The sequence below is a fragment of the Lepisosteus platostomus genome, chromosome 18 (assembly GCF_059453375.1).
Source record: "Lepisosteus platostomus isolate fLepPlt1 chromosome 18, fLepPlt1.hap1, whole genome shotgun sequence".
In the NCBI taxonomy this organism is placed as follows: Eukaryota; Metazoa; Chordata; class Actinopteri; order Semionotiformes; family Lepisosteidae; genus Lepisosteus; species Lepisosteus platostomus.
In genome coordinates this window covers 9,034,435-9,047,015 of record NC_142628.1, presented here as the reverse complement: position 1 = coordinate 9,047,015, position 12,581 = coordinate 9,034,435, and the positions used below count along the sequence as shown (strand labels likewise).

At 36.6% G+C, this 12,581-nt stretch overlaps 1 protein-coding gene across 2 annotated transcripts; it reads right to left on the bottom strand.

The window, feature by feature from the left end:
* Nucleotides 1–104: 104 nt before the first annotated feature.
* On the bottom strand, nt 105–12,320 carry LOC148645603 (dickkopf-related protein 3-like). 2 transcript variants are annotated; one of them, XM_088611902.1, is made up of 8 exons: nt 12,198–12,320; nt 11,587–11,877; nt 10,964–11,089; nt 10,402–10,482; nt 3,879–3,971; nt 2,758–2,902; nt 2,332–2,488; nt 105–866 (listed from the first exon to the last, which is right to left on the bottom strand). In XM_088611902.1, the coding sequence occupies exons 2-8, from the start codon at nt 11,833–11,835 to the stop codon at nt 815–817; spliced, it is 903 nt and encodes a 300-aa protein (XP_088468028.1). In that variant the 5' UTR covers nt 11,836–11,877; nt 12,198–12,320; the 3' UTR covers nt 105–814. The 2 variants fall into 2 exon arrangements, with proteins under 2 accessions (XP_088468028.1, XP_088468027.1); XM_088611901.1 differs by having other exon boundaries at nt 12,158–12,315.
* Between the last annotated feature and the right edge of the window lie 261 nt (nt 12,321–12,581).

The window sequence follows — 12,581 nt, the reverse complement described above, 5'->3', positions numbered from 1 at the left end:
TATGATCCCAGCTCATTCCAGATATTATTCCTTATTATGGAAACCTTCAAACACATGCAGCAGACAAGAGTATATTATTGCAACAGAAATAGGAGAAAAATATTAAGATCTTTCATGTTTTTAATTTCTATTCAAGCAAGGTACAGTATATCACTGAAAAATGGAACTGAAGTGATGCAGGCAACAATATTCTCACTGATTTAAAGATCAACTTTAAAACACTTAATATTTTGGTGGGTTTTAATTCTTTTAGATTTTGTGTAAGTGTCCAATTGGATAGTACAGAAACACTGGTGATGTTTACTTTCCTTATTACATTTTTTTAAAGTAATTATTTTCTGGTTCCCTCAAAAAATGATTTCTTTGATAGAATGTATCCCTTTTTCCCCCCCAGAGTAAACAAATGTAACAGCAGTTTGTTTCTATCGGTCTGTCACCAGCACTCAGTAACCACAATTGAAATGTGTATTTATACATACATTTGTAAGTAATAAGTTTGGATGGATTAAAGAAAAGCAACACAGAGAAGTGGATGGTCCTGAACTTGTATCTTAGAGTATATATCTTACAAAGAATAATTTAAGATGACATTTTTCCACAATTTAGCAAAACCCCTGAACTAGGCTAAGGATATAAACACAACTGATATGAGAATATTTGGTCTTATAAGTTGGAACAACTGAATAAAAGATGAAGCATATGTATATATTTTATTAACCAGAATCACTTCTGACTAGACTGTAAAGAGTATTTTTACGCAGGATTCTGAAGCCTGTTCCAGCACTTCTGGTTAATTTAAATGTCTATCTCTGAATTATCTTTCTTCGTTTGAAGAGTTTCTGCGTCTTTCACAAAGGGAGCCCCGTCTGCCAAGAAAAAATAACAACCATGATTGACTAAAGTGAGCAATAGGCTGGTCACTAATGCGTTTGTATTTGAACTGCATGCTTATTAAAAAAAACACCTGTCACTCTTGTAAAATATGTCACTTGATTGCTTGGACAGCTTAATGAAATGTGATGCAGATGTTAATTTTAGATGCCACATCACAATGTAATTGCAGAATTATCTTACTGTAGATGTAATTACAATGAAACAATAAGCATTGTTACTGTATATACTCTCTAAAGTTGAATACACAAATTTAAACCTAAATTACAGAATTTTAAACTGTGTAATTATTTCCTTCTGCTCTGAATACAATTAAACAATAAGTACTTGTATTTACCCACAAAATGAATCAACTAATTACTTAGTTGTACTACTGTGAAATAGTTACAGGGTTTTGATCAATGTAGTGCATCTCAAATTAATGAATGGCAGCATCTCCATCTTAGGCCTAATGTGCTTACCGTATACATGCTTCAGATTTCATTATATTAATGACAAGTTTAAAAAGAGCAGCTGCTTTTCTGTAGTTACAGTAACAGCATGATAATTCTGCCAAGTATAACGATAGAAAATATTAACCCATGCTCTTGCTTAGTTCTGTGCAGTCACATACAAATCGGCATCACAGTCAGGATTTCTAATGACATTTTCATGTGGAGCAGCCTCAGGAGCAGGGTAGACTTTTCCAACATTACGATTTAAACCCACTGTCTTCACAGAGAGTGTTTTCACTGCCATATCTGCAGCTATTGAAGCAATGGAAAATGCTTTCCCATCACAAACTTCTAAGCTGTATGCTGACATTTCATGTATTTTAACGCATTAATGAGCCAGTCTCGGTCAAGATGAGGTATAACCCCGGTGTTTGTTTTTATATGCTGGATTCAAATGAATGAGAAACCTTCTGCAACCTGCAAATTGTAAAACATGTTTTACAACAGACACTCTGCTGAATCTGCTGGGTTTTAAGCTTTTCTCCTTTTTTTTGACTATTGACTACCCCAGCTAAGGAGTTTCACATGCTTGTTCTTAACTTCTGACAATTTTCCGCTCTGAAAAATTTAAATCTTTACAATTACAAAAGGTAATGTTCCATTTGCAATGATCAATCAGTTTCACACATATATTGTGAATTGGCTGACATTTATTCTTCCCCGTGCAATCAATAAAAAGATTGTTTTAGAAGAGCTGGTATTTAAAAGGAGCAATTGTATGATGAGTGATTGTACATTCTTCTCACTTAAAAGTGATGAAGTTGAACAACTAAGACTAATGCATTTCACAGCCCATTATGGCTTGTTATCTTGTCAACAATACCAGTCATTAGTCATCATCGGCACTCAAGTCATAACAAAAGGAGCAAATTAAATTGATGCATCACCTTCCTGATTGATGCATACCTTAATTAATGTCCGACTCCAGAATTAACAATTTGCTTACCCATGAGGCTGGCATCTGAGTGCCCCGATACATGGGCACGTCTCTCTAGGCCCTTCAGCCTCTATATCCCAGGACAGCAAGTCTAGCAGGCTATTGGCATGGCTGTGGCATCGCTCCCCCTCACCGGGTTTCGGGGTACAAATGGGGAACAACAGGGCTACAGCCAAAGTAGTACATGTAAAGCGATAAAGATGCAACCAACAAAGCACAAGTGCTGCAATAATTATAATTACAGTAATGCATTTCTAAAAATGTAAACATTCAAAGTAATGTAAAACAACCGGTCATGGAGCATTTATCATCTTTTTATATCTAGCATATCTGAGGTTAGATATGGGATGCACTCACTGCGATTATGGATGTTACTGTAGAAAACAATTTAAATGATGATTTAATTTGAAGAATAAGACTCGCAGGTGCCCTCACTTTTGTGGAAGGTGCAGCACAGGCCAGCGCTGCAGTCCGTCTGGTACTGACAGATGCTGCCTGCCTCTCCTTTGGCTACGCCGTTTGAGCACTGTCCCAGAACGCAGAGCTGGTCGCTGCAGCATTCTTCGTCTTTGGTGCATTTCTCCATTTCAAAAAGAAAAATGAAGCATAGCCTTTTTTTATTATTTGAAAGGGGAGCATTTCAGTTCTACAACCACTAAATCTAATTATGCAGAGTTTTTTTTAAAACATTTTCTAAATTAGTGTGCAGCTACTGTAGATTAAATATCTATTGGGAAAATACTGTGTACTTGTACAGTTAATAATAAACATTATTTACATAATGACCGGCTTCCACTCCTTGTAAAATATTATTTTGATAAAAGTTATACATTACAAAATATGAAACAAATAACACTTCAAATATGAATCACAATTACATACATAGCCTGTATCTATTGCCAGAGAGCCCTCTGTTCATGGTAAGAGTCATGGTAACCCAGAATCCACCCTCGTATGTAGACTACAATTGTTATTTCAGGCAAAATTATTTCTTCCTGGATGTCAGTCATAATGTACTGTCTACTGTGCAAATTTACTTGCACATAATTTCCAGTGAAACCCTGCCAAAAAGATCCTAACAAAGCTTTTGATGTCTCTGCTCACACATCCTGTTTTTTTTCAGTTGCAATTTTACTGGAGAGTTGAGGACATGTTTAAAATCAATTTACAATTGGGAAAAAAATAACCTTACATGTTTTGGATTTAACCTTAGGTGGCAGGACGTTTGAATTCAACACTGATCTGGTTCAGTCCTAACCCTACCCTTATCTTTGTTACTACCCTATAGTAAAGAACGGTTGATTAAGCTTGTGAAGAAAATAACACAAAGGAATAAAGAAACGGACTAGGAATCTTCTCAGAACATTCAAAATTAATAAAAAAAGAATGTAAATGAGAAGATTATAGCTTTCCAATCTCTTGAAAATGGCAAGACGCACAAGTTTGTCAGAAAAGCAGAAATGATTTGTGGCTAAAAGCAAGACATTAAATGTGTACTTTGCAGCCAAATGTGAAGCCATTTACTTCATGGTAAAGAACTATGTCACAATACGTACCGAATCCTGTGTCTTACAGGGTAAGCACTTGGACTGTAGCAGCTCATAGGAGCAATACTTCCCACTACCACAATCTTCATTAATGATGCACTCCTACAGGGAGAAAGAAAAGCCGTCTACTATTAATCAGTATCCTTTCCTGGAACAACAGATGTGCTCCCAGTAAAATATTAAAGGGCTGGCTGAGCCTTCTAGGTTGAGAGGTTATTACACAGCTTCTCAGCATCACACCCTTCTGCCACCTTTTAGACCCTCACTAAACTCAAATAAAAACAGGGTCTTGATCTGTAGTGTAAGCAAAATCTCTTTTGTTTTCTGGCTTCTACCCATAAAAGCACACTCTTCTAAAACCATAATCTATCCACCTATACAGTGCCATGAAAAAGCACTCACTCCTTGTAATTCCTGAATTACAAATTCAACATTCATTTTTCTTCCCCCCCCCCAAGTGAATATTTCTGACCAGAACTTGAATTTGCAAACTGAACTCTTACAAAACTAAAAATTTAAAACATGTTGACTTCACGAGTATTTGCCCCCAACCCCCTGAATTAAGAAAAAAACCAGTTACAACTGCATGTCCGGCGTACAAAACCACAAAGCTTTTCGGCACATTTTCAGCATCTCTTACATGCTTTGTTGCAAACTGTATGAGGGATTTCATGTGGTTTCCAGAGTCGCTGTTGGCCTCACAGTGGCAATGCTAACCAGTTTCCTTCTGGCCTGGATACTCAATTTGGAGGGACAGCCTGATCTGCAGTGTCTGCATGGTATATCTTCCACTCCTTAATGATCAACGTCACTGTGCTCACAGGGATATGAAGGGTATTCGAGTTTATTTCTACCCATGTCCTGATCAATGCTTTTCTACATCTCTATCCCCAAGATTTTTTTTAAAACGTCTTGGTCTTCACAGTTGAATCTTTGGAATTTGCTCCCTGACGAAGGGGCCTTACAGAGGCAGGAGTATTCTGAAATGATATAAACCACTATTACACAAAGAACAAGGCCGTTCAACTAATAGCGTGACCTATTAAAATCTTTTGATGCACCTGCCACAGTAAAGAAGGTGAATACATATGCAATCACCACATTGTAGTTTAGGATTTTTCTTTGCAGTATTTGCCAACATTTAATTTTGTTCACCCATAAAAATGATTAGTTTGAATTTTGATTAAAAAAATGTTCCTTTTCAAAAAGTGTATAATATACATCATTCGTAATTCACGAAAATCGTAAAATCCAAAAAGATGGGAAAGGAGTGAATACCTATACTGTATAGTATACTGTAGGTACCTCAGTCAGGAACTCACAAAGCCAATTTAATTTTAACGAAACCATCTGGAAACTTTCTGTAATTATGACACTGCAGACTATTCTTTTGGGGTTTTCAGTTTAAGTTAAGAAGAGTTTGGCAGTTCCACACCACTCAGAGTTTAAGCCAAGGTTTTCAATGTGAATGACAGCCAACATCCCTATCATTCCTTGAGAGCTTGAAAAAATCAGATTTTAGTCCACAACCTTTAAAGAAAATATTTGACCAGATTTGCATCTTCCAAATAATTCCAACAATCAGTCATACAATTTATGCAATTTTAGCGAAGCCATCTACATAAAGTGCACAGCAATGTAAAAAGTTTAGATAAAACTACTCTACCGTTATTAAATTTGTTTAACCTTGTAAATGATTCTTAAAAAACTAAACAGGGTTATGAATTATATAAAGAAATAACAGAGACTTTAACTTAGGCTTCTGTTTATCAAGAACATGCTAATGGATAAATCCTAGACAGCAAGCTAACTTTTTAAAAAGTGCCTAGTTTCTAATTACATGGATAACGGCTAGTACTCCTATATACTGTAACACTATAAATCATACAGTACTAAAGTACAGTATTCCTGCTGTGAACATATTAATACAATAATATACCAGCAGCCCTAGATCTATGAAAATGGCAAAACTACCATGGACATTAGTCCATTTCTTTCAAACTCCACATATTTATCACCAAAGAACTGGCATCCAGCATTTTGACGTCAGTCTACCCTGGCGTTTTTTAACACTAAGTCTAGACTATTTCGGCTATTTGTGGCTTTTATAAGCTTCAACTGACTCATACCTTGTTGATTCACAAAGCTACTTTTCCTTTAACCCCTTGTTCACATGCATGCCTTCTACCCCGCCCTGAAAGGATGAAAGAAACATTCTTCACCAAAAAAAAAGGCAGAAACAAATGCTCAGCTTCAAAGTGAAATTCCCATTTCTCATCAGTTAAAAATTGAGCTCAAGTTTCATTTTAGGAAAGAAATATGAGACCTGAAATGCGTACGATAGGTTTTTGACCATGGAAAAAAGTGGGATTTTCATTTATCCCTATGCATTTGGTGCATATGTACAGTACGCTATGCTTTATTCCTATAATTTTCCAAATGAAACATAATACTCTTTCTTGCTTGGCTAGAAAAATCTGGTTTTAATAAGCAAAGCACTCTACAAAAAAGTACTTGAGAACAAAGTACTTTACTCAAAATTCTCCAGTAAATGCAGTAGTGTACGAATGGGAAATCAGTGGGTCAATACTTTAAATGAAAATTACAATGTTGACAATTGACTTAAGGAGTAATTAAAAGCATTCTTTTATTAAGCATTATTTATGCTCTTATTTTTCTATAGTATTTTTTATTTAAGACATCAGACATTTTCTCAAATAAAAGGGAATTTTTAGAGTTTTTGTCCTGCATTTTCCATAATTTTGAAAGTCTGATTATAGCCATGTTTCTGTTATATGATATTAGCTGTTTTGCAACAACAGATAATCAGCCTTTCAATTTCACATATTATATATCTTGTGTTCTACAGATATCTTATTGTAATTCTAGTCATTCTTTTTGGCACTATGTAGACAATAAAAGCAAACATATTTGTAACAAAAGCAAAAGTATAATTAATCTTTCTTCTGGAACAACAAAGATTAATTTACCGTTTCCTTCTATAGCCAATTTGAGTTGTATTAAGTATTAAGGCAACTCAAAAGAAATATGCTTTCTGTGTTGCGAAGTCTGATTTGCAGTGACCTAGATTTTAACAGAAAATTGGATCAAAGAGAAGCAGTCCCTTGTTTTTGCAGTTATGTGGTTTTACTCTTGGCAGACTCCCTTTGAAGAAAGGGTGACTCATGATAGTAATAAGAAAACAGACCATCTGCCAGTGCTGTGACGCCAAGAGTTGCAAAAAGTATGGCCTGGCTTGGCCGAGAAGGGGACACAAATGCTAAAATGAAGATTTTCTAGGTACTGTAGAACCGGCAAATGAAAATTTCAGTAATAAACAGGCTATGACCTTCTGTTAATATAAGGATTAAGAGAGTTGAAGAGTCTGCTTTCTTCACTGTCCCACCCCACCTTCAATCACTCCAGAAATTACCGCAGGGGTTTCCAATCGAGGAACACTCTTATAACATTCCTCCTGAGCTCCTGATTGTTGCAACTAATCATAAGAAGGCTGTCCAGCCCATTATATGAATGCAGTTCTGTCTAAGCCGTGTACACAGCAGTGGTCATACTGAGAACAAATCCTCGCCTGAATTTATCTGGGACGTGGGAGGAAGTCACAGCACCATATGTGAACCCACACAAACACATGCAAACGCAGACAAGACACCCATCCACAGTCTCAATCAAACCCAGGGCCCCAGAGGTTCAGGCACAAAGTGCTGCGCCATTGTGCCACCCATTTGAACATTTTATCAGGTCAAAAGATGTGTCACATAGGGAAAAAAAAGAAAACCTAATGATTTGGTGCCCTCTAGAATAAGGTTACATGCCATTTGATAGGTAAGGTTTTACAACTGTAATTCTTAACATGTTCTTAAGTTGAGATTTTTACTCATGGCACTTTCAAAATTAAAAATCACAAATTACAAATCAGAAAAAGACTTTAAAAAAGGAAGTTTATGCATGCAGTTGATCGCATTCAGGAACCGTCTTTGAAAAGTGTGGGTATAGGAAGGCAGCAATACTAACAATATCATAATTGGTTTGGAAAACAAATTCTAGGCTCTCTCCACAAAATACAAATACAGTATGTTACAGATTTTCTGCACAACAGTTTAACTGTCTAAGCCTAAATTCAATTTTTGCTTTGTCTTTAGCCACAGATGCTTTCAACACCCCCCAAAAAATAAAGTAATGCAATGCTGCACAGAATTGCATGTAGAAAGAAAAGAATATGCAAAAATATAAAAGTATTTTCAGTATTTGCAGAACATAGTTTGCATTGTGATTAATTTCCTGCTGTGCCCGTGGCCTGTACGGCAATATCTTACTATGCTGTAAGTTTCACTGGACATTAAGTCCACACTAGCTCATTCAGCCACTATTAAATCTAACAACCTGTCTGTGCTTTCTGCTATCAGGTTGTCAAAGTAACTGACAGAGTTTGGCCAATTCGTATTTTTGACACTGGCACAGTCACAGCCACCTATATAAGACGAAAAGTCAATAAAAGTCACCACCTCACCACCTCCAAAGCGGATTTCACAATCCGAGTAAACAGTGACATGGTTACCGGATGAAACATCTAACATATTTTTAACACTTCACTTCCTTATGTGGAAAAGGAAATATTATTTACTCTTTTTGACTAGTTGATTTACCACTTTAGAATGTGGAAAAACCACCCTGCTTCAAACAAATAAAATAGAGAGGATATTAAATGAATAAAAAGGATATTTAAAAAGATAAGGAATGCAATTAAGCTGTAAACATACCAATGTTTGTTTTGCAACACAAAAAAGAGCTGTCTGTATTCTCCGCTGACCTTTCATTGTTCACAAAAACTATGTAATATTAATGCTGCAATTAACAAAATGACATAAAAGATATTATTGGGGATGGTTAAAGTGGAAATCCAAGACAGCTTAGCTATAGAACCTGACATGTTAAATGGAATGCCATCGTCAACAAAAAGCAGTGAAGAACAAACTCTGGCAACATAAAATCAAACCACTTCAATGCTCCATTGCTCTGATGACCAGAGGTCATTACTTTAGTTTTTCTAATTCATTGATGATGATATTCTTGGCTTTTGCTTTTTAATCACAAATTGTTCATTAACTCAGTTTTAGAGTTTTTAGAGTGTGAGGACTCTGTTCTGGAGTCAGAGCTGTCAGCCCCCTGCCCCGAGTCCCACAGTCTCTACAGGTGACAGAGCGCCAGCCGGGGACACCACATCCTTGGCATGCTGTTCCAGGGACTGCGTGACCTCATCCATCTCTGGCGCAGAACTGCGCATTGGATCCTGCTTGACCGAGGACCCGACCCAGACTCAAACCAGCAACGTCTGCACCTCAGTCTATCTGCCGGTTCAGGCATGGAGGAAAGTGGACTTCACTGTCAAGGCTAATATGGATTGTGTGGATAGAAAAGTAAATCCAGCATTTCTAAGATCAAGTAAGGCAATCAAGTAATCAAAAATCAATAAGGTTATAATTAGAGACTAACGCACCACCAGATAAAAGAGATGCCACTCTTAATAATTTGAGGTGCTCATGGCCTTCCACAGTCTGCTCTAGGGAGAGATATTAATATTGTTCTGCTTAAAGTTAGGATTTTTGGCAACATAATGCAGGATGAATTACTGGCTTCATTACTGAAGAGCTTTTGTCAGGTTTTGTCAAGTGTTTAACCACAATGCAATAACACAAATCTAATCTGCAATAACTACAAATGCACAAGTGATAATACAGTATCTCTCACCAGCTACAGTATCTTTAAATTTAAACAGCATCTGTGATCAAGATCCACATTCAGTTATTCATAAAGATCTGATTTATCCGAAAGCTAACATTGGTGTGGTGATGTTTCAAAAACAGTGGAACCACACAATATATATCTTATATATTTTTCAGAGAACATGACACTTGTTTTTAGACTGAAACATAACATAAAAAAACATTAATCGAATGTAATTAGCATTACCATCTGAGAAATGTTTATACACTAACACAGTGAGGCATAATTCATTTAAATTTTGGTACAGAGGCCTACTGTATATTGTTTTTTTTACTTTTTAGACTGATAGACACAGGAAAACAGGTCTACCCAACTCCAACAGGTTTAACCACTCTCAGAAAAACAGTCAAATTTATTCTGCAATAGTCCTGCAATTAAATTTGCAAACTGGAAGTTTCCAGAATATTCAAGAAGGCAGATAGTGACTTAAACGCATTAATGGCAAAGAATCTTGTTTATCTGTTCTAGCTAGCTCTTCCTGTCATCATTTAACAAGAACATATGCTACAGACACTCAAAGCACATTCAGCTTTTACAGGGTAAACATAAGCCTGAAACTCCATTTTTTTAAATTATTATTTGATTTAGTAATGGTAATGTAACAACTAATCCAAGATACAAAATGAAGGTTATACTTCAACTATTTTAAAGAATCAGAATTTGAATTACAGTAGAACCTAATTCTGAAATTTTTTTATTATGTGACATTTAAGAATATGAAGTCACTCACACGATCAATTTGATTTTCCTTGCTGCTTGACTTTATCACAGTTTTCGAGAAGAAAGTAGCTCCGGTTTTATTGTCCGTTACCTGTAACAGAAAAGTGTGCTACAGTAGTTATTACGATAAAACCAGGCTTGGGGGGGGAAGGTTAGGGAGCTTGGATAATAATAGAATCCTATCATTCACTGTAATCCTCACTTTGCCCAAACAGACTCCTGCAAGTCTCAAATACATGAGAACTAAAGGAGTAAGGAGTAAGCATGAGCGCTTCTAAAAGCTAAAAAAAATAAAATGACTGCTAGCACTGTGCTCCAACAGAGGATACATTTACGTGAGAAGCAACTCTGTGGTGCCACAGAAAACATTTCTACGAATTCTTACAGTCTTCTCTTTGGCTTTGTTAAATTTGCAATGCATTCAATCAAGTGCAATAATGAGAGATTCAAACTAAATTGCATCACAATATAAAGAAAACACTAATTCAGAATGTTTTTTTTTTGATGGCCAATCACAGATGCAAGGATTCGCAAAGATTAATCTAATAAAGGCAAACAGCACTCAGCAGTACCTTATCAATCTTCTGAAACGTGTGCACAGATGTATTTCCAACTTTCTTCTCTGTTTTGCTTTCATCATGGTAATTTAGAGGCAGGTCATCCATGTTAATTAATGATTTAGCAGTCTCATTATCCATCTACAAAAACAGAGCCATCATTAGTCTTTGGTGGTATTGTTGTTAGATAAATCAATTACATACTTCCTCTGCCATGTCTCAGGGTATTGTTATGTACTAAACCACATTTAAAAAAAATTAGGATAAATATTACTAAAACCATTCTGATTTAACAAAGAAAATATTCCAAATGGTTGAAGTGCGTCTCGCCTGCTTAGAAGAAAAGTTTGTTGTTACCTAATGCAAGTCATACGTCTTCATACATTTCAGACCAGTTCTGCAGTAATTTTTGCTCCTGAGTGCCTTTTACTTATTTCGATGTGTGAAATTAAATTTTATTAAGAAGTCGTGCATATACATCTTAGTACTGTAGTCGTTTAAAATGTATTTTTGGCACTCAAGTCATGACAATAATAGCTGAAATTAACCTTGAGAAAAAAAAGTGAATATAACGAGCTTGTTGTCACAAGGGGCAATGTGGTATTCAAACACCGCACTAGAATTGTTTTCGACCGCACCTGGTACACCGCCTCTTCCAGTTTGTGCTGCGTGTCCTCCATCAGTTCTTCCACCTCCCTGAACATGTCGTTCAGACTGGCATGTCCCTGCGCCAGACCCGCCTGCAGGGCCGGCGTGATGTCCGACTTGAAGGTGGTGGACAACGCACTGCCATTGATAAGAGCTACGCAGAGAATGAACGCCGCAAACTGCATCATTCTGCTTCTTGAACCAGACGTGTCAGCGAGGCAAGCTCCTCCGATTCTCATGAATGTTGCGGTTCGCCCCCCCCCGCCAAACAATTGCTCTGCCTGATGAAACCCGGAAACAAAATATCCCTTTAACTCTTCTAACGTCCACTGTACCGTTAAGACAATACACTTAATCAATATAGCCCTATAGTTCTTTCAAATCCTATTTAGTTCTCTTTTCTAAGTTCTTGCATATAAAATCAATGGAATATACACCCATAGATAACTGCATTAAAAAGGAAATTTACAGAAAAAGCACATGTCCCTTTTCTCACTTAATTTTCAATTTATCACATTTATCTAGAGATTAACTATCTAGAGTAGTAATAATATGCCATACCTGTCCGGGAGTAGATTCTGCACAAGGTGAACTGGTTTACCTGAGTTTTTCCTGTAGATTACCTGGTGTGTATCCACAACTTACCACATCTAACTTATTCTACAACGAAAGCCCGTCGTTACTGGAACCAGATACTGCGATTCCCCGAGTTGACTGGCTGGTACACTGTGGTGGGCAGGCGGTCCTGCGCGTTGAGGTAATGTGGGATCGCTACGTAATTTTAATTGGTTATCAGCTCTGCTATTCTGCAGTTTTCTGTTCTGCTGAGATGTACAGTACATTTTAAATACAGATGTTCGCTTTCTGTGAACATAGATGTGTGAAAACTGAAACATTTGTAATCCAGACTTTAAAATGTTGTTTGATTCAGGTAATTAACTTGATCATGCACGAGTTAAATTATGGATGTGTACTAATGCACTTC

What these genes read in the sequence shown, in the direction of transcription:
- LOC148645603 (XM_088611902.1), bottom strand. Translation starts at nt 11,835, where the DNA reads ATGAGAATCGGAGGAGCTTGCCTCGCTGACACGTCTGGTTCAAGAAGC. An exon ending in AGGAAAATCAAATTGATCGT is followed by an intron (nt 3,972 to 10,401) that starts GTGAGTGACTTC and finishes TTCTCCCTGTAG; the next exon opens with GAGTGCATCATTAATGAAGA. An exon ending in CTCAGATGCCAGCCTCATGG is followed by an intron (nt 867 to 2,331) that starts GTAAGCAAATTG and finishes TTTTCTTGGCAG; the next exon opens with ACGGGGCTCCCTTTGTGAAA.